At 34.2% G+C, this 20,813-nt stretch overlaps 4 protein-coding genes across 13 annotated transcripts in view; 2 read left to right on the forward strand and 2 right to left on the reverse strand.

The window, feature by feature from the left end:
* The first annotated feature begins 1,687 nt into the window (after positions 1–1,687).
* LOC142972669 (uncharacterized) lies at positions 1,688–2,957 on the forward strand. The gene is made up of 4 exons (XM_076113958.1): positions 1,688–1,880; positions 1,972–2,064; positions 2,157–2,293; positions 2,383–2,957. The coding sequence occupies exons 1-4, from the start codon at positions 1,835–1,837 to the stop codon at positions 2,929–2,931; spliced, it is 825 nt and encodes a 274-aa protein (XP_075970073.1). The 5' UTR covers positions 1,688–1,834; the 3' UTR covers positions 2,932–2,957.
* A 665-nt stretch (positions 2,958–3,622) lies between these two features.
* Positions 3,623–5,744, forward strand: LOC142972264 (transcription factor E2F5-like). Its single transcript, XM_076113201.1, has 7 exons — positions 3,623–3,836; positions 3,939–4,048; positions 4,168–4,269; positions 4,435–4,606; positions 4,909–4,992; positions 5,183–5,264; positions 5,472–5,744. The coding sequence occupies exons 1-7, from the start codon at positions 3,729–3,731 to the stop codon at positions 5,570–5,572; spliced, it is 759 nt and encodes a 252-aa protein (XP_075969316.1). The 5' UTR covers positions 3,623–3,728; the 3' UTR covers positions 5,573–5,744.
* Positions 5,727–10,112, reverse strand: LOC142972263 (WD repeat-containing protein 46). 2 transcript variants are annotated; one of them, XM_076113200.1, is made up of 11 exons: positions 9,988–10,112; positions 9,784–9,912; positions 9,364–9,596; positions 8,799–9,050; positions 8,125–8,275; positions 7,647–7,882; positions 7,071–7,235; positions 6,775–6,914; positions 6,301–6,491; positions 6,021–6,110; positions 5,727–5,876 (listed from the first exon to the last, which is right to left on the reverse strand). In XM_076113200.1, exons 1-11 carry the CDS (start codon positions 10,003–10,005, stop codon positions 5,754–5,756), a joined length of 1,728 nt encoding a protein of 575 aa, XP_075969315.1. In that variant the 5' UTR covers positions 10,006–10,112; the 3' UTR covers positions 5,727–5,753. The 2 variants fall into 2 exon arrangements, with proteins under 2 accessions (XP_075969315.1, XP_075969314.1); XM_076113199.1 differs by having other exon boundaries at positions 6,021–6,125.
* A 1,115-nt stretch (positions 10,113–11,227) lies between these two features.
* The window catches only part of LOC142972265 (uncharacterized), a 202,007-nt gene continuing 192,421 nt past the window's right edge, over positions 11,228–20,813 (reverse strand). For 5 of the 9 annotated variants that reach the window (XM_076113203.1, XM_076113210.1, XM_076113205.1 and 2 more), the window contains 5 exons: positions 15,150–15,359; positions 14,580–14,642; positions 14,169–14,461; positions 13,345–13,505; positions 11,228–12,880 (listed from right to left, as the gene is read on the reverse strand). In XM_076113203.1, the coding sequence (XP_075969318.1) occupies positions 12,560–12,880; positions 13,345–13,505; positions 14,169–14,461; positions 14,580–14,642; positions 15,150–15,359 (1,048 nt within the window). In that variant the 3' untranslated portion in view covers positions 11,228–12,559. Of the gene's footprint in view, positions 12,881–12,990; positions 13,049–13,344; positions 13,519–14,168; positions 14,462–14,579; positions 14,643–15,149; positions 15,360–20,813 lie in introns of all 9 variants that reach the window. The other 4 variants (XM_076113209.1, XM_076113206.1, XR_012959446.1 and 1 more) reach the window with 4 other exon arrangements.

Raw genomic sequence — 20,813 nt, forward strand, 5'->3', positions numbered from 1 at the left:
ACAATTGTATCAGTTATAAATTCTATATTTCTATACACAGTAAATAGTTTTATTCTTCTAAACCTGCCCTTTAGAAGACTGAAGGCTTTATCACTTAGTTTCCTAGTAGCTATATGAAAAGAGTTGAATTCTCTTTGTTGTGGTGTCAGTCTTTTGTTTTCTCTGAATGGGGGTAATAGCCATGGTAAAGAGGGATATGATGAATGACCCACAAGAAATGTATTGTGGGGAAATAGTGAATCTCTATTTTGTGAAGCTGTATTGTACAAGGGTGACTTTTTAAGAACCCTAGAACAGTTTGAAGATCCTGGCTCACCACAAAAGACATTAGTAAACCTCAAATTTGCATCAACAGTAGCTTGCAGAATAATTGAAAAGTATCCTTTATTATTACAGTATTCTCTTGCATTTTTGGGCTTCTCAATCTTTATATGTGTGCAGTCAATTACTCCGACCATATTAGCAATCCCAGTCTTTGCATGAAAAGAATGGCATATATTTAAAATTTCATCCAAGTTTTGTGGCCATTTGATAGCAACATCCAACTTAGTTAAAATCCAGGCAACCACCCTCCTTATCACTCTGAATGTTGATGAGATGGAAATATCAAACCTAGTAGCAATTGGAGTTAGAGGTTCTGTATTTGCTATAAAGGACAAAAATATATAAAAACAAAGTTTTGGCTCCAGTGGTTTCAACCCAAACTTGTGTGACGCGATAAATCCAGATTTTTCTAATTCATCTGAAACAAAGATTATTGTAAGTCAAAGCATAGGAAACATATTTAAATAACAAACTTCTACAGTGACAAAATCGTTACCGATTAGACGATAAGCAGTTTTTCTTGATATTCTCATTCTATTCTTAAATTTAGAGTCTGTCCAAGAGTCTATGATGTGCAAATAATCATCGACACGTTTCCGCCTCAGACGTACCAAATATTGCATTAGCGGAAAGAACAGTGTATCATCATCGCCATCACTACGTTCCTCGTCATCTGAGGTCTCTGGTTTAAGGCTACAAACATCACTCCAGCCGCTTGATTCACTCTCATCACTGCTAGTTGGTACGGTTTCAGCCAGCCAAAGAATAAGCTTATTTTTATCCATTATACGTAATACTTAACTACTTTCACGTTTCAGACTTTAAGTTTTATTGCTCAATTTTCCATACGCGATTATATTGTTTAATTTAATTCATATTTTCGTTCCTCAGCAAATGTAAGTGCAAATAAATAAACAAAGCTCTGTCAACTGACTTTGACTGACAGGTACAGGAGTGACTGTCAGAACTGACAAACGCCATCCAGTGCTTCTAACTCTCAAAGATCTAAATTCCCTAGGAAAAAGTTAAAGTACCTATTTGTTCATACAACAAAAACACTATTTACTATATTTAATGGAAAATATCAGTATTAAAAGCCCTGAAGACTTGATTAGTGACATTACAGAGCCGCGAAACTGAAACGAAATATTTATACAACATTTTTATATGTACATAGTTAATGTAATTTCATTTTACACCTTACCTGATTAGGTAAGAATTTATAATACATTTATAAAAAATATTAAATGATGACTTTCGTTTACATGGAAACCATAAGCCCCGAAATCGACTAAAAAAAATAATTATTCATTTTCGTACATCCCTGAAATAAAATTTGCTATTTTGACAAAACGAATGAATACTCAGAATTCAGAAAACTGACAGCAAAATATAAATAAAGATGTGCTAGCGCTATTTCTATATTATCTTTTATAAGCAAAAAGAGATTGAAATTGATTGAATAAAACTATGATACGATTTTTATAATAAAAGAATTATCGAAATAAGTATGAACGCCTGCCAAATAAATCAGGTGTACGGTATTTTAGACGAACGTAAGCAACTGTTTGGGCTTCAGCTAAATTAACAACGAAAACAGTAATTTCGTACTAAGGAAATAATTAATTATAATATCCTTATTTTCAGCTTCACAAGATCCATTGGAAATTTGCGAAAATACCAGCCATGAAAATGATTTAAACACAGAAGCAAAAACTAATGATTGCTCTGAAAAACATTGTATGTGTACCTATACTGTTCGTAAATAAAAGTAAATAATGCACAATATGCTCTTTCGGTTGTAAATATTAAAAAATATATGTATGTTTCAGGTGCCGTTTGGAATGCTAGAGCAACATCAACATTGTTGAAATTGTATGAGAACAAGCTAGAGATGATAGAAACACCAAAAAAGAAAACAAGAATTTGGATAGCCATATCTGAAAGTCTAAGAGACTACAATATTGATGTAAGGAGATTATATAAATTACCTTTGTTGATGGTACACTGCAGTACCTAATATACCAATGACTTGTAAAAACATACTTACTGTTACAGATGACTCCGGATCAAATAAGGTGGAAAATAAATGCATTAACAAAAAAGTTTAAACAGTGTCTTAACAGTGGACATCATGAAAATTTTAAATATTTCAAAGCAATGGAAAATATTTATTCACAGTACAATATTGATAGTGACTCGAATACAGTCACAGAACTTCTACAAAAGAAAAAAGATGTCCATAGAATGAATATGCTGGCTCATGACTTTAAATTCAGACATGAGACAAAAGCCATGATTGAAATGAGGAAAATAAGACTAGCAAACAGAATAGAATGTGATAGATCTCAAGGTAAAATACAATTAGAAAAACAATGGCTGGAATATTTAAAAAAGCAAGAAGAACAAAAGCAATTGAGGGATGAAATCTGTGAAAGGAATTTGAAATTGCGAGAAGAAGAGTTAGAGCTACGAAAAAGAGAACTAGAGATAAAAGAAACTTTAGAATATAAGAAGATTCAACTTATGGAAAAAGAAATTGATGATATGCTGCAATTTGAAAGGGAAAAGTGTAGGTTGATCAACAATATATTGAGTAAAGGATAAAAAATATTTTTTATGAAACATTAAAATGTTTTTTTTTTTTTTTGTTAACCTGTACTGTCCCATTGTTGGGCAAAGGTCTCTCCCAAAATCTTCCATCGGACCCTGTCATCGGCTATCTCACGCCAATCCTAGAATAATAATCCTATCTATTTTTAAAATGATGATATTCAATAATATTTCATGTGTTTTTATTTTGGAATTTCTATTATCTAAAGAGCAATTGAAAAAATTGCTTCGCATTCGGCCACTTGTTGAGCAATACACACGTTTATAACGACTAAATACAAATTCGAAACACATTATAACATAGCATGCTTGAGAGTTCTTATATAAAAACTTGAAGGAATCATTTTATATATGGCACTTGGACACTTCGGACGACACAAAGCCAAATTACGATGGCATTCCGTGAAAAAATCCATGCTTCCATTCTTGGTAGCAGTGGGTAAACCTAATTTGTACTATGTGTGTACTTTTCGGAGAGAATTTGTAATATTTTTGCGTTGTAGCCTTACAGGTAGAATAGATTTATTTATTTATTTGAGTCTCCAACAAAGGATTAATAAAGTCGGGTAGAAAATATAATTTCAATTTTCATACTCTTTTTCCTAAATCGACTTTTTACGAATTTAGTTTTCCATTTAGAATATTGACAGCACATCACTAACATACATGTTTAAAAAAAAAACTAATGTCGCAATGCTACCAACCTAATATCCCGCCGCGACGCAAAATTGTATGTATTGAAATCTCCGTTTATCAAGGAGTTATTAGAAATTATATTGTGAATTTTGACAATGGCGGACTTAAAATATAAACGATACGAAAAGTCTTTAGGTTTACTCACAACCAAATTTGTTTCACTGCTACAAAAGGCGAAGGATGGTGTTTTGGATTTGAAAATTGTAAGTGTAGCTTCATTTGCCTCCCATTGACCTGTCAAATGAAATTGGGCACGAAAAATAAACATTTTTGAATATTACTCAATAATGTTATAATATTTTTAGGCTACTAATTTGTTGGCTGTCAGACAGAAAAGAAGAATATATGATATAACTAATGTTTTAGAAGGAATTGGTCTCATTGAGAAAAGGAGTAAGAATAGTATACAGTGGAAGTAAGTGATTGCAAATTATTGTTATTTGTCTTTGTGATTGACTTATTTATTCATTATTGTTGTGATTGCTCTATAATGCTGAAAGGTAAAGTTTTATATTGACGTAAACCTAATTTCAGGGGTGCAGGGCCAGACTGTAATACAAGTGATATTGGTGAGAAAGTAACTGTATTGAGGAAACAGGTTACTCGACTGGACGAACATGAGAGACTGTTAGACAAGTAAGCAATATCATATACACAATTCCAATATTTTCTAGTACAAACATAAATACTGATAGGAGAATAAAAACATATTGAAATCACCACAGAATTTGAACTTTGTTCAGGAACTTCACTCACATTAAAATTTGAACAATAATCAAATTAATGTGTTTTCACTTTCAGGCAATTACATTGGATTGAACAAAGTATTAAAAATGTAATGGATGAGTCAGACAACCAGAGTCACTGTTTTGTAACAGACAAGGATATACATGAATGTTTTGAAGATGACCAAGTTTTAGTATTAGAAGCACCTTTAGGTGCTAATTTATCAGCAGGCACATTACCCAGTAAGGTAAACATAATGTCATAACTTACCTATTTACTCTAAGTACCTAGATCAATATTGTTAATATCTTTAAATAACTAGTTTTCCTTTTATTTTAAGATTATTCTCTCTATTTTTTTTTTATTGATAATGGTTGGATTCTAGCAACAGCAAAAGCATTTTATGTTTATCAAGTGCATTCAAAACTTCTTCTTCTCCTTTGAATGTTTTTTTTTTAATCCATGGCAACTATTGAGGTTTACATTATGAATTTTCTTAGATTTTGTGATAAGGATTAACATAATCAGGAACTTATTTGTTTGTTTCAGGACAAAGACCCCCACTATTTTTTACATGTCAAATCAAATGAATCTATCGGAGTTATATTGTTAAGAGATAGTGAATCTGAGAAGGTGAGCATTAATACAATTATTTTACTATTCAAAAGTACCTTGTGTTTCTTTTTTAGGTGATTAAGTGCACAGATTAGTAAAGTCTTTTTTACCTAAGTTGGTTTTAGAATTTAGTTGCCTGGTATGAGTTAAATTGTGTAAATTTCTGTATTACGCAGTTTGCTCATTTGAACTTTATATTTCTTTACAGGAGACTGATGATGAGAGTATGGAGGACAGTGAGGTTCAGAGTTATACAGATAATATTTGTGATAAAAGTGTATTCACTAAAAGTAAGTTATTTTATTATTTGTATTAAAATGTTTCCAATATTGTAGTTTGTAATCATTATTGTGATTTTGCAAAGGTTCATAAAATATGATTTTATAGCACTTTATCATTTAGTTTGTTACTGATAAAGTCTCTTAATTAATGCTTTATCTGAAAATATATGCATATTTTAATAATATTATTTAATCAGTGCATATTTTTTGTTTCAGATTACTTACTGAGACTCAGTCCACCTGCCAGTAAATACGACTTCTCATTTTCTTTGCGCGGATCGGAAGGACTTTGCGACTTATTTGATATTCCTTGTTAGACGATAATAATGACTTACTTTTTATATGCAGCGTTATTATGAAAGACATTTTATTATTCGGATTTTGGATCATGTTGAAGTTTATTGTACTAAATGTAAATAAATTGTGTAAATAACTAAAATCATATTGAAATTATGAAAGGAAACAAAATAATTAGATCTATGTATACAAGATGTTGTTTTATTTCTTAGTTTTAGGGTTTGAAACAAATCTGTCTAGTACACCGAAAGATGGTTTCTTAGCAGGCTGTGCTTCTGGCAGATTGAGTAATTTCTGTGCTTCTTTTGCCTGTTCAATGAACTCCTGAAATAAAAGAATAAAATTAGTAATGTTGGCCTCTACATAGAAAATTTCCATAGTTTAAAGGTGCTGAAAGTGGTACCTATTATCAAATGATATTTGAGGAAATATTTAATCCAAAGTATGATTAAAATATTACATGATTACCTTTCTAGCTACTTCTTTTATAATCTTCCTTCTTGCAACAAATGTCTTGCCATTGCGTTTCTTCTTTTGCCTTGGTGTGTAGTCCATCTTCTTTGGTTTTAGATGCTAGAAAAATAAAAAAGGAATATGTTACCATCCATAATTTTCGATAAGTACATAAAACTAAGAACCAGCTCAAAATAAGTATCAGATAGAAGTGACAGCAAATGCACTTAAAAACAGCTGTCAAAAATCCACAAGTAGTGATACTGGCAATATATATTATATTGTTTTTATTTACCAATAATTTCTTCTTCGCTTCCATTTGGTCTTGCATAGAAGGTACATCAACTTCAGTAATATCAAATGGATTGAGTGTAATAAGTTCTGCAGGTATTTTGTCCAGAAGAGCTTTGATCTCAGCCTCTTTCCTCTGTTTCTTGGTCTGGAATGGATTGCTCTCCAATGCGTCGAAGTTAGGCTCACCACTGCCTATAAGATGAGGCATAAAATGTTAACAAACAAATATATAAAAGGAATAAATAATATGTGTACTTTTGAATTGGTACTGATAACCGTTATTTTGACTTATGAAAATGTATGTAAAAAAATCGTTACGTTCAAAAATACTTCGTTACATCAACATAACGGAAATTGACGTTTGAACGAATGTACGACGTTGCGTAAAAACAACGGACATTATTTTGAAATAACGAACTTTTCACAAGACAAAGTTCATGCCCGTGATTTTCTAATATTTGTGAATAAGTCTTACCTGGAACTAAAATACTAGTGAACCCATTTCTGGTACCAATTCCTAACACGTCTTCATAAGGACAGAATTTGAAATTGTTAATTGCTTTTCCCATCCTATGTCTCAAGTATGGTTTCTCTGTTGTTTTTGAACAGCAGTCACTGAAACAAAAAATTAAATAACATAAAAGTACTTTTCCATTTCTGCTAAATCATAAAGTCATGTTAAATCATTAAACAATCATTTCATAGAACTAAAACTTATTGTCTTAAAGAAGTCAAAAGAAAAGTAAAGCTCGTAAAGCATTTTTTACTAACTTGTATATCTCTACGACATCGTCGAGGCCGACAGCAAGCATGTCTTTCTGCGAGAACTCCAAGTGTACTGGGGCACTTCTTAATCTGTAGTCTTGTAGTGGACCATCCAAGTTTCTAATGTCCCATATCTTCATACTTCTGTCGACGCCTGATGTGGCCATGTACCTGGACACAAATGTTATAAAGTTACTAGCGAACTCGACAGACGTTGTCCTGTCTAATAAATTAAAAATTAATTAAAAAAACATTGTCCAGAGGACAAAATTGTGAATCTAAACCATTCTCAGATCCCCTTGAACACACGCAAAAAAATTCATAAAAATCGGTCCAGTCGTTTAAGAGAAGTTCAGTGACATACACATTTACAGAAGAATTATATATATTATAAAGATAGAAATACGTAGTAGATTCTTAATTCCAAATAAATGATGGGGTTTTTATTAATGTTCACTTTCAATGAGCAAGGAAGGACATAAGGCCCATTATTATACTCTGAACATTTGACGAGAAGTGTATCATATTCAATATTCAGCCCCTACAAAATTACTTAAAAATAATGTTCTTATTTCTACTTACATTCCCCTATTATCAACTGTAATAGCAGTCAACGGTGTTTTATGGCACAATATCTTTGCTAGAGGGTCCTTGACTGTAGGTGACCATAAAGACACTACTCCTTTAGAATTTCCTATACATATTGTGGCGTTGTACGGGTTCTGCGTCATCACTGCTGTTCTTCCCAAGCGATTGTTGTAGTGACCCACTATTTCCCCGACCGAGATGTCGAGCCATGACATAAAGCCAAATTCATTCTGAAAATAAATTTATTCTGTTTTATTACCATAAGATAAGCAGTTTCTGCTTATTTTCTATTTCTTTGTTGAGTGCTGTTATACTGTGGAAATGGGAAACACAAAACTACTGCTAACTAAAAAAGGTTTGATTATATTAACAGAACAGCAATCTCATGTTATTTAATTCAAATAATTTAAGTATGTCTGTATATTCTGTATGTATGTCAAACATGTTACTAGGATTGGGTATATTAACTTACAACAGCAGCTAGCAAAAAGTGATAAGGTAGGAATTCCATTCTCAGTATCTTGTCCATTCTCTTGATACAATGTATCTCAGTGCCGGTGTTGTCATACATGTACAGCCATTCCTTCTGAGCTGCTGCTACCATAGTCTCTACATGTAGCCAACTGTAATACACAAATATAATGATTATTGAAAAGCTAATCACTACCTGAAGACTGTGATTGCAAATTAAGGGATAGTAAAAGGAAACTAAATCAATCAATAATCACATCCCAAATGTGAGTTGTCATATCATATGATGTGGTCACTATTAAAGACCAAAGTATTATAAATAAATTACAAGTTCAAAGTTTTAATTCCAGTCTCGGGACTCCAGTCTCCACTGATATAATCCAAGAATCTCCAATCATCCAAAAATATTTATTAAATGCTGAGAACATTAATCCTTACCTTAACCTTACATTAGTTACTAGCTGACCCAGCAAACATTGTTTTGCCATATAAATTAAAAAAAAGGTCACTTAGGGACATGAAAAATAGATGTTGGCCGATTCTCAGACCTACTCAATATGCTCACAAAATTTCATCAAAATCGGTCAAGCCGTTTTGGAAGAGTATGGCAATGAAAACTGTGACGCGAGAATTTTATATATTAGATACTAAGACTCAAACTATGAATCAACAAACCTGATATCATGAATAGATTCCATAACATTTATTTCAAAATGCAACTTCTTGGTGACCCAGTCAAAAGCAGCTAAATGTCCTTTATTACTACCCAGCAACAGATGTCTACCATTTTTAGAGTATTTAGCTCTGTATGGTCCAAAATCTAGGTCCAGTTCAAATATCTTTGCAGCTGCAGATATATCTACATTCTCAGCAATAATCTTCTGTGATATTGCTGTTGTTTTGCTGTCTTCGTCTACTTCTAAGGCACTGGAAATATAAAAAAATAACTGTTTAGTGAAACTATGTAAGCAAGGGATTAATTTAGTAGTAGATGTTGTATAATGTTTCATGATAGCAGTAGCTAAGGTAAAATTCATAACACTACTATATTACTACCATATTTATATGAAAACAATGCTATGCTTACTCAGCTAAACAACAGAAAGAAATAAAAAAAACTGGCAAATTAAAACTGAAGTTGATGATAGTCTTCTACTTTTAACACATTCCACACAGCAGGGACACTATCTAATGCCTATGCTATAATTACAAGCCTATAACATACAGAATACTCTCTTACCCATGATCCTCAGTGAGCAATATCTCAGCTCTAGCAGCTTGTTCTTGTGCATAGTTAAATTTTCTCTCCTTCTTTTTCAATTTCTCAGCATGTAAGGGATGTCTCACTCCTTTACCAACACCCTCTCCTCGGGAATGTAGCTCTAGTTTTTGTGGATCAATAGGAGCTTTACCTTTGAATTTACTGTTATCCTTCTTCTGTATAGGCTTTTTGAAACCTTTTTTGTCATTTTTCTAAAAAGTTTTGATGTTTAGTAAGCATAATAATAATATATAATGTGTCTATATATGAGATTGTGTCTAAATGTACTTATAGTTTGCTAGAGGGTAAGTCTGTGATAATCTATGTATGGTTCTAGTGATGCTGCGTTGTGTTAAATCCTACTCACTCTAAAATTCGAGTATTGTTTTGGTCGCTCACCTTGTATTTATGTGTCCTTAGTAATTCAGGAGTTATTTTTATATTAAATACTTCCACCTCCTTGTTGTCTGTCGTCGTTTTTTGACCCTTATCCTCAGTTTTAGTGTCGAAATAGCGTTTATTTTCTTTCTGCAAATAAAACTGTAGTCAAGTACTTACTGTACCTTTTACATATCAGTATTTACAACAGGGTTTTGATCTTACCTTTTTTGGATTCTTCATCGTGTCGTGCGATAATCTAACGTTTTATTTAGAAATATTAAATAGTTCGTAAACTAAAATAAACACATGTGGTTTGGTCGCGTTTGACACATGCCGCTTGCCATTAATGACATTGACAGTTACTCTTACTTCACCATTTTCATGTCTGTCATCCTGACATTAAGTACGTTCGGAAACGTACTTGAAACGAACCTTTATGGAATTTTGTTCTGATACTAGCTTTCGCCTGCGGCTCTACTTATGTACGTCGATTTTTATTACATAAATTTAATGGTTAAACCGCGAAAGCGTAACAAAGGTCGGGCAGAGAGACGATTAAACGGGCGTTTTCATAAAATACATACACATACCTATTATTAGCGTTAATTTGGTCAACTGTTTCAAATAGCTATCTTGTTTCCGAGCCGTGTGGTACAGTGTTTAAACAGGTTGGCACGTTTATACACAGTGCCGCTTTCTGGGGTCATGGATTCGATGCCCGCAGGATGGTTATTTTATGCCTAGTTACACTTTGTATTCGGTTTCAAACCAAACCCACTAAGTTCGTTCGGTCTTTTCAAAGTAATTTGCGTATCTATACTAATATTATAAAGCTGAAGAGTTTGTTTATTTGTTTGAACGCGCTAATCTCAGGAACTACTGATCCAATTTGAAAAATTCTTTCAGTGTTAGATAGCCCATTTATCGAGGAAAGCTATAGGCTAAAACATCACGCTACGGCAATTAGGAGCGGAGTAGCAACGAAAAATGTTACAAAAACGGGGAAAATGGTGACCCATTCTCTCTTCGGTGACGCAAGCGAAGTTGCGCGGGTCAGCTAGTTAGAAATAAATTAATTGGCTTTTTGCTTCGCAGATCTAGCAGGACAGCACAATACCCTTGTCCTAGAAAAATCTGAAATTAAGTCCATGGAAGTTCTAAGTTCGTTTATTCTGCGTGCTTGTTAGGTCAAGTGATTATAAATTACTTAGTAAGTTTAAATAAGACCTTACAGTTACAATAGGTAACATTCAGATCAATTTAAGTACATACTTTCTAAATAGTATATTAATATCATAGCCTAATAATGACGTTAAGTCGAGCTACCATCAATGATTTAATTGTATTGTTTTTGCAAACTTCTAACAAAGGAGGGAAGGAAATATTCAGCGGGTTAGTACATAATGTGTTTAATATTCAGATCGGTGCGATAAGTTGACAAGGAAAATAAAAACCACTGAAATAATCTTGGTATTTATTATTTTTATTCTCTTTAACAACACATACTCAATATTTTACAGAAACGTATATGACAATCAGAGTAGTAACATAGTAATAGGTTTTAGTATTTAAATGCGAATATTATTAATTCCTGTGTAGATACCAATGTGATACCGTAAAAAAATGTGTCAATATAAAGATTTAATGTTCGTTTTTTTTTCAACATAATTCGAGTCTAAAATATAAGATTGCACGTTTTGTGTAAAGCACGTTAACTAAGTTTATTGCAAAATAACGTTAACTTGAATTAACTAAGCTATCACATATTTCGTAAAGTTAACAATAAATAAGTAACACGTAACATAATCACAGCAAAGTGAACATTGGCTAACAAAGAAAGTAGGTATTCATTTATCCCTAAAATCGATTATCAATTAGTGACTGAATTATTAACTTACATGATCTAATGAGATCTCATTATTTACTAATACAAATAAAAACGTCCCTATGACGTGACAACTATCGTTATTCACAATTTTATTTACAAACTGACTAGAAAGTCCTCTAAGGAGTTCATTATTTTTTTTGTTTACATCATTTAATATTTCTATCTCATTATTTTAGTCTTAATAGGTCAGCGGTCGGGAGCTGCTGTGTATCTGAAGCATTTGGCACATTCCCAGCATTATCAACTTTTAAGACAGATTAACAGTTTCCTTATTCACTATTTTATTTTCTTCTGTTTGATAAATCTGAGTTTGCATGTGAAATTATAAATTTCCTAAGTTGCGGCCAATATTGTGGCCGGTGATTTAAATAATAATTTATTTATATCGAAACGTAGGTACAATATTTACACAATCGATTTTTATGCGTTTGTGTGGCTAAAATCGCTTACATACAATAGTAAAAATTTCTCACCTAACAATTACATTAATTTTAAGCATACGAGTAACAGTGTTTAAAATTTATTTAATGTCTATATAGTCCAGCTTACATATTAAAAGTCGAACGAATCTTCGAGTGTTAACATGATGTCATAAAGAAGTCACACATCGTATACAACGGTTTACAAAACAGACATCGTTACCTAATAGTAGAACACAAATACCAGTCCGAACATCCCGAGTACAGGATCCGCTGCACTACAATTATCACGAAGCCATTCGTCCATACACAGATCTAACAATGTCTTCGTCTAATCTCTTTGGTGAGTAGCTTTCCGCACGCGCACTTTACGAACACAATAAATTGTACTAAGTCACACAGTTTGATTCACTATAAGCTCCGCCGATCGTACCGTTTCGGTCACTATAGTTCACTGTCGCTCAGACTCGGCGGCGCTCTGTGAACCTTAAATGGGCGTAGGAAGCACTGTGAAGTCCTGGAGCGCGTTTTTCACTGTTTCGTAGATGGGCCGGTTCTCATCGGGACAGTAGCCGTCGGGGGAGCAGAGGGTTTGGAGCTTGGTGAGGTACGAGTCGAAGTTGTCATGGGCTGGCTTCTCTCCGGGGCCTGGAGGTGGCGGGGCTCCTGGTGTGCCACCTGCCGTGGTGCCGGGCGCCGTGCCTCCGCCCGGGATCCTTACATGCTCCAACAATGTGATCACGTTGTTACGCAGACTTTCATAATACTCATTCAAGTTGTTATTACGCTGAATCATCGTCTGTGTCTCCTGAAAAACCATTCCACATTAAGTACGTTGGTCACTGAACATGCACTTTTTCGGACTTGAGTGGCTAATAACAACAGTGGTACCAAATTAAGAAAAAGTTTGGTACTCACAAATTAATGATGTGTTAGCGCACTCAAAGTTGGATGTTTCGAGCCATGACAGTACCATCTAAGTTGTCGGACAAAAATATTGGGTTATTTCAAACTTTGCCTGTGATTTTTCGAGAGGAAATTTTCCCTTGCAATTTGTTTGGTATTAACTTATTTTATAATATTCATTATTGTAATAAGTATTTATTATTTAACATTAGAAGCGCTGATAACATTGATTTTCACTTTTAACTCTGATCCGCGAATATCGTGCGTTACGAACGGTATTAACTAATTTCAAATGCAGTAAGTAGAGCATTTTATTTGACAAGTGCTTCTAGTGTTAAATTTCAAGTATTGTACGGCATATCTTACCCGTTCTCCATGCGAGAGGTGAGTCTCCATAGCGTTGATGTCAGACTTGAGGCGTATCATCTGAGACTCGACCCGTGCGTTCTCTCGCTGCAGCTCCGTGATCTCCTGCTCCAAAGTCATCAAGTCCTCACTGTTCCCTGTCTGCATGTTCATCTCCATACCTGAAATACCATTCTGTTTTGTAATCAGACAACTCCCGTACTTCATAATTTGATTCGAGAGGTGGATGCGTTACGATCATAATATCATTTAGACTCATTATAAATATTCTTTGCGGGGATCTAACCCGCTGTTTTTATAAGGGGAATTATCTCAATCAATAAATGCAATAGTACTATCGATGCTACGTATATAACAGGCAAATAAAACTGTTTATTATACCTTCCTGTGCACACAGTTATTTGCAATGTTTATGCTCAGACGGATACTACAGCATACACATTATGACATCCAATTCAGACTATTTTTAACTGACCACACGGCTGGCAGAGTGAATTGAAATAGTTGGAATATTTTCACAACTAACAAGACGTTTTCTACGGAAATATTAAGTACTTAGTTGCTTACGAATAACTAGAGTTCTTGCAATGTATGAATACAGGTAAAGTTTATACATATATGCCTGTGTAAATGAACTGTAAGGCATCTAATTTCATTTTCCTAAGCTAAATCTCAGCTCTACAATTTGGAAAATATTAACAGGAATTCCGAAGTTCCAAGGACTTATTCACAAAAAATAGTTTATCAATATTTACGGTAAAAATACAGCTTCGATAAATTGTTTAAAGCCTCGTAAAATAGTTAATACTAAAGAGTCTACTAACCTGTATATCCTGGTTTGGGGTACAACGGCGTGATATCGTCCGGGTATTTCGGTTTCTTGGGCTGCGGAGTAGGCGTCGCGGCACCAGCTATTGGACATCCGGACAGAGAACGATGTGTCAAAAAAGACCCATTCAGGTGTCCGGAGCCATCACAACCGGGAGTTGGACAGTTTACTCCATCGAATTTAATGGCTGAAGCTGCTGCGGCCACCGCTGCTTTGTGCTGTTCCACGGTGCCACCGCTTTCCAACACTCGCATCTTGTTGCGATTCGCGATTGGGCACCCAGAGGCACTGGAGAATGGAAACCAAACTCTAATAAGCTATCATACTTCTCCTTCAGAATTTTCCACTACAAAATACTTTCTACAGACATCTACACCAAACTACTTCCACAGAGAATCAGTCTTACCTTCGATGTGATAAGAATTTCCCTGTAGCGTGTCCAGATCCATCACAGCCCGGTATAGGGCATCTAAGCAGCGTGGAAATAACCAAGAAACTTATTGTATTACAGAAGAAGTTGATGTTCTCTAAATAATTTACTACAAACGTTTGTTGAGAAGGTCAGGAGTTTGAACATTATGTAAGCGTTTGTCGGGAATCCTAGAAACTCAATGCCGCGCGAAAATTACGACGAACATTGAATATAATTAGTCGGAACAAGATCAGATGTCGAGTATCAGGTGTCAAAATAATAGTTATTATTCAGAGTCGTCTGCTCCCTAATAAATGAAAAGTTGTAATTTAGGGCATTTTATAAGTAATTTTTATTGTTCATCGTTTAAACGCTAGGCAAAAACATAGAACAAATAATTTTACTATTTTACCCAATTTAAAATATAAGCAAATGTAGATGCCGTTTCAGTTTTCATGTTCGAAAATCCAGTAACCTAACATCGTAAAGTAAAAAGTACAACGCACTAACAATGCGTCTGCAATCACCGCACCATTCACCCAACAATCATAAGAGTAAACTCACCTCAGCGGTTCGGAGTCCTGTCCATCCCTGGGCTTGCTCTTCGGCTTATTGGCCCTCGGACAGCCGGAGAGTGAGCGGTGTGAGGAGTAGTTGCCAGTGACGTGTCCGGAGCCGTCACAGCCAGGTGTAGGACACTTGAGCTCCTGGGAGTGCGGCTGCAGCTGCGAGCGATCAGCGCGCGGACACCCGGATAGGCTGCACATGAACAGACTGCTTACAATGGCGTGCGGGTGTACCGTATCGTAGCTTGCGACAGCTTGGACAAGCGTTTTGAAGCAAGTGCAATCGGTGGGTTTTAGGGGACAAAGAATTTTTTACTTAAGGTATAAGATTATAAACTCGATTTCCAAAAGTATCTTCTAGTCAGCCTGAACTATAAGTAGTTTAAGGCTTTCAGTATTTCAATAATTAAGGAATTTGCAAAGGTTTTCTCGTAAAGTTCTTTAGTGACTTATCGATATAAAACAGTACTGGACTCTGTTCAAACACATCGTATAGGAATCTAAATAAGAACGACTGCAACGATCAATATGGATTGTATGTGTAACAACTGTTTATAAATAATATCCACGTAACAAATAATGTAATAGTTTCTTTTGTATCGCAAACAGAGTCATCGATACCAAATATTATGGGCGCAGTTCACTTTAGCATCGTACAGTCCGTATTAGGAAAACCAGAACTGGTTTTGCGATTGTTACTATATAAAACTGTATCGAATACAACTTATGTCGGCATTACTAATAAATACTTTTAATTAAAAAGTAATCGATTATTCTGTAACTTTACATGATTAATCTTAAAAACACATTTTAAGTGACAAATATCTTAATGTTCTGTTTTAATGTGATACTTTACGATGTTTTTTAACTATGACACATACTCGTTGCCAATTAACACAATTACAACACTAATTTGCTCTCACTAATAGCGGATAATAATCACGATTAGTGTTGTACCTAGTACAAAGTTTCACGGTGATTTTAATTATACTAAAGTTATGTAATACTTTTATCGGTATCATTAGAAAACACACAATACTTAGAACAACGTTATTACGAATGTTTACGTTTAACCGCCGACCTAATTTAGTAGTTTTATTTAATTAGTAAGTCATTTGTTTGTTTTTAAATTATACTAATGAACGGATTGTTTGATAAGGGCACAGGCTCAGGTCTATGGACCCAAAAAGTGTACGCCATCGCCTTACGTAGAAAGGACTAGCAATGTTACAGACTCTACATTTACTATTTTTGTGTGATTTAAACTGCTATATTGAATTCAACTTTATTCAATACATAATGTTTGGTTCATAACAATCTTGTATCAATAAATATAGTTAAAAAGATTAACTCTAGTTAAGTAGCAGATATTTAAAATCGGTATTGAACAGTAAATTACGTGATTTTAGTATTAACTTAAAATTAAGAAAGTTCTGAGTATTTATCGAACGCAATTAATTAGACACATTTGGTCTTTAAGAACCAACATTTGATATTAAACCAATATTTGTTGAAAATTGCTGGTGTTTTTTCACTTTAAGCAGAATTCGGTACAAGGTACCTACTTTTTCTTTGTACGTAACAAAGGTTGTTCATGTAGAAACGCTGAAGGCAGAAGTGTGTGAGGTAGTCCAAAGCAAAATATTCTAACTAGTTTCTTACTTTTAAAAAGTAGAGCAGTATAAACTACTAAGTAAGTATTTATTCATTTACCTATTAACGATAAATAACATGCATTCTGGCTTGTTGATTAAAGGAAAACACAATCGAGAGATATGTTTAGCTAACAGGCTATTTAGTTCCAATATTAATAATTTTCAAATAACCCAAATACACAACACATACACGTCAGTTTACTGTGTAATTGTAAAAATAGTTCATGTTTCGTGCATCGGTTATAGAAATAACTCATCGTGGTTTAAATATAGCCCTCTCACGGAGATTTTCATAATAATTCTAAAGCCGTAAATACACGTAACATGGCTATACGAAGAACTACGGGTGGGAGGATTTATAATAACTGAAACAGTTTTAACGAATTTGTGTTAGGACTGAATTAATATTGTCAATTTCATGAATTTATTTTCACATTAGAATAAGGATACTGATTAAGGAATATAATTAGGAGGTAAGTACATCTTACTTCATATTCAGGGGTAGTCCTTTTCTTTCAAACTCCAGGACTATGTCTAAAAAATTGGTGAAAGACTATTTTTTTTATTAACACAGCCGCGGCAGACGTTCCCGTGACTACAGAAAAAATATCAACAAACTCTAGTTTGTAACTGCCTCCTTTAACTATGCAAAAGAAGATATTTCTCTACTTATAATATCTAGACATCGTTAGTAGAAAACGCGAGAGAATTGATAAAAAATCTCTATTCTAAGTATATTTTTTGACCGCTGATGTCTACGGACACGCTCTGCTCTTGTGCAGTAGTTTTTTATATGTATTCGTGAGAGGAATACGGACACAAAGATGGTTAGCGTGCAACCGAGTATTGGTTACGCTAATTAATAGAAAGTTACAAGTAGATACCATGTTATTATTATCTCAAATCTCTGGAAATACGCAGTCTTAAACGGTTTTAACTTAGTCACACGCGTAGAGCCATAAAAATTCGTCGAATATGATCTTATAGCGTTATTTGAGAAAATACGTAACTATTTTCCTTATATTGAATATACGGCAAATTCTGACAAAAATATTTATAATGAACGCGTTTAAAAAATACTTAATTAAGAGAAGAAAATGCCACATCAATAACGTTTTATTTTAAGAAATATTTATGTACGACACTCAACGCAATTCATTTACAATGTTTAATCTTCTATTTAGAGCAACAGATGGCAATCTTAAGATCGTATGCACTATAAATAATTTCATTGAAGTGTTTCTTTTGATAACATCCGTACGTTTTATTTGACTACAGCATTTCTGCCAGTTAGTAGAGATTTGACTATGAAAACAGAACGCTTAGCAGTATTTACATACGCGTTTGCGGCGACATTGTTTTGTCATTGTTTACGAAGTGATCTTTTGAAAACAAAAGTGGAGTAACGAATTCACGGAGCAGTATATCATACAAGCGGCATGTAAATAAAGATGCAGGCGTCCTACGTGCATAACATTACGTCAAGGACTGCCACATTAAAACACACCTTATCACTCACATCAAAAGATTTAAAATCAATAATCAGAGCACAGATTGTAACTTGCGTACACAACGTAATGTCATTTTTATCAGGTGGGCGATTGTAGATATTTGGATCTATGCAATAAACTAGAGTATTACCTATGACGTAGTTAAGTAAGAAGTTTGATATATTTATTTTTTGTTGGTTTAGTATTATTATAATTATTTGCACACACAGACAAGTAACACGCAATATGTTAGGTCACAGGCGTAAAACAAAGTTACAGCACGATTGGTGACGAGGAATATTAATAAAGGCATGCGGTTAGTTTGCATCAAAATCCTGTGGGACGCCGCCAATTGGCGCGGAAATGCGCAAATTGTTGCTCAGGGGCGAATTGTGGACGCTCTACATAACTGCACAAATGTAAAACATCGAACATGTCTTGATTAAATTACTTTGAATGAACCATTTATACAAATTGAAACTCAATAATATCAACACTCTAAAAAAGTAAAGCTACTTGTTTTAATTTAGCCAGATTTTTTATTCATAAGTAGTGTGGCACGAATACTAAATTTGGTATAAGTGCGGCACAAAAATGTTCCAGATATAATTTCGAAAAAGAAAAAGCATGACTCGTGTGATAAATAAATTGGTTGGATTGAATTTAAACTAATTCGTCCGATGTTTAAAATTTGCACAGCCGCGTAATGCAACTGCGATTGATCTCGCGTATTCGGCGCGATACGGTGCGATTCGGCGTTATTATGATTCCCGCTTGCCTGCGGTGCGTGGCGAAGTTGCCAGATATGTGGCCGGAGCCGTCGCAGCTCTCCACAGGACACTGGATGAGCTCCCTCGACTCCCGTATCCGGTAACTCAGTTTCCCATAAAAGTCGTCGCGGTGATAGCTAGCGTGAATAAATACATACGTAATAGTTTTACTTCAAAACAAAAAGAAAAAAATTATAAAAAATGTCGTGGCTATTAACGATGCGATTACGTTATTATATAAAGTCATTAACCTAAAGAATACAGAGCAACAAACTATAGTTTGTAAACTAAAAACTTTACCTCAACATAACGTTATCTACGTGAAGCGAAGTTTTTAAATGTTTACAAAGTTGATAATATTAGCTGCTCGGTGTGGTGTTTACGTATCGAATGATAGAAAAACTATTAAAAAGTTTTTTAAACACGGTAAAGTGTGAGAACAATTATTTTCTTACCTATTTCGCCGCATATCTGGATCTTCGGTAGTATTTACGTTAAGAAAGTAGCACGAATATTATTTGTGTGTGTATCTTATCGTACGTGTGTAGTTATCTAGTGTGCGCGGGCGCAGGTCGGCACGGCGCGCCTGCGCGCCCGCCGCCGGTATATTTAGACTGATCCACCGAGTGTGACTTGTGTTGCGTTCGAAAACTTGCTACAGAGCTATTCTAACCTAAAATAACTTCACGCTGCGATGATTGTTTGTTATGAAAAAACACGACGCTACATGGGGTATCAGACCGAGTAATAGACACCGATTTTGCGTTGGAATATTTCGTGGCTAAATATTTATATTAGTTAGTAATTTTAAATACACAAAAAATTAAGTACGTAATTTATCATTAGTAAAATTAATGTAGAGTTAGTAATCATGCTTTCATTATAATGTTATTAATTATTAATACTCTTATTTTAGTTTTATCTTTATTTGTTATTCTAGTTTAGACGACCTATTTACTGATTTATAAAGACAATAAGCAAATTTAATTTCGTAAAGCACCTCGAATATGAAATCACTTGCTAATGTACAGCAGTAAGAAGTTTCATAAACAAGTCATTAGTATACAAAGTATAACTGACAGTAGCTGTTGTGTATCCGAACGCATTTTACACAACAGTCGTTCAAGGCGGGCAAGTGTTGAATGTTTTCACTTACGTCACACACGTCGATCAACAAAGAAAACACGTTATGAGAATTCAATACATTATACTGTATACAGTCTTGAAACACCTGTAAGGGCACACCAAGGTCTTAGAAGACACTCACGTAGATTATCTCTTACAAGTTCTTTCTTACGTCTTTATGTGCGAATATCGGTCAAGTAACGTCAAACTGTCTGACCAATCACAACGATTCTGACTACAATAAATTGCAAACTTATGCATATTTAACGCGGGAAATCGAAAAAAATATACGCCATTGGAATAGTAATAAGAATAATGATTAAAAACATAAGTAAGATTATAAAATTATTAGGAATATTAATATCGTGTGTAAAGATTTAGTTGTACGTACAGACAGGTTGGCTGAACGCGTGTCTCCTCAGCCTATAACGGCGTAAGACTAATCTTGCAGTTGCGTCGTTTATAGTCACAAATCAATTATCTCTATGTACAATATCTCACTGATTGAAATAACCACTTATTATAATGACGAGCGTAAGATAATTTTACGCATTTTGAACTTGATATATCTCTTAGATTATAAACACTTTCATATTTCTATCATATAGTGACGATGTAGGGT

Source organism: Anticarsia gemmatalis, chromosome 4 (genome assembly GCF_050436995.1).
Source record: "Anticarsia gemmatalis isolate Benzon Research Colony breed Stoneville strain chromosome 4, ilAntGemm2 primary, whole genome shotgun sequence".
Classification (NCBI taxonomy): Eukaryota; Metazoa; Arthropoda; class Insecta; order Lepidoptera; family Erebidae; genus Anticarsia; species Anticarsia gemmatalis.

Bases quoted from the DNA above. Each gene is read 5' to 3' on its own strand.
- LOC142972264 (XM_076113201.1), top strand. From the start codon at position 3,729: ATGGCGGACTTAAAATATAAACGATACGAAAAGTCTTTAGGTTTACTC. The intron at 4,270-4,434 runs GTAAGCAATATC...TTTCACTTTCAG, and splicing joins CATGAGAGACTGTTAGACAA to GCAATTACATTGGATTGAAC. The intron at 5,265-5,471 runs GTAAGTTATTTT...TTTTTGTTTCAG, and splicing joins TAAAAGTGTATTCACTAAAA to ATTACTTACTGAGACTCAGT.
- LOC142972669 (XM_076113958.1), top strand. From the start codon at position 1,835: ATGAACGCCTGCCAAATAAATCAGGTGTACGGTATTTTAGACGAAC. The intron at 2,065-2,156 runs GTATGTGTACCT...TGTATGTTTCAG, and splicing joins TGATTGCTCTGAAAAACATT to GTGCCGTTTGGAATGCTAGA. The intron at 2,294-2,382 runs GTAAGGAGATTA...TTACTGTTACAG, and splicing joins TAAGAGACTACAATATTGAT to ATGACTCCGGATCAAATAAG.
- LOC142972263 (XM_076113199.1), bottom strand. The intron at 9,597-9,783 runs GTGAGCGACCAA...AAAACTTTTTAG, and splicing joins TAAGGACACATAAATACAAG to AAAAATGACAAAAAAGGTTT. The intron at 6,915-7,070 runs GTTAGTAAAAAA...TTTTTGTTTCAG, and splicing joins GATGTCGTAGAGATATACAA to TGACTGCTGTTCAAAAACAA.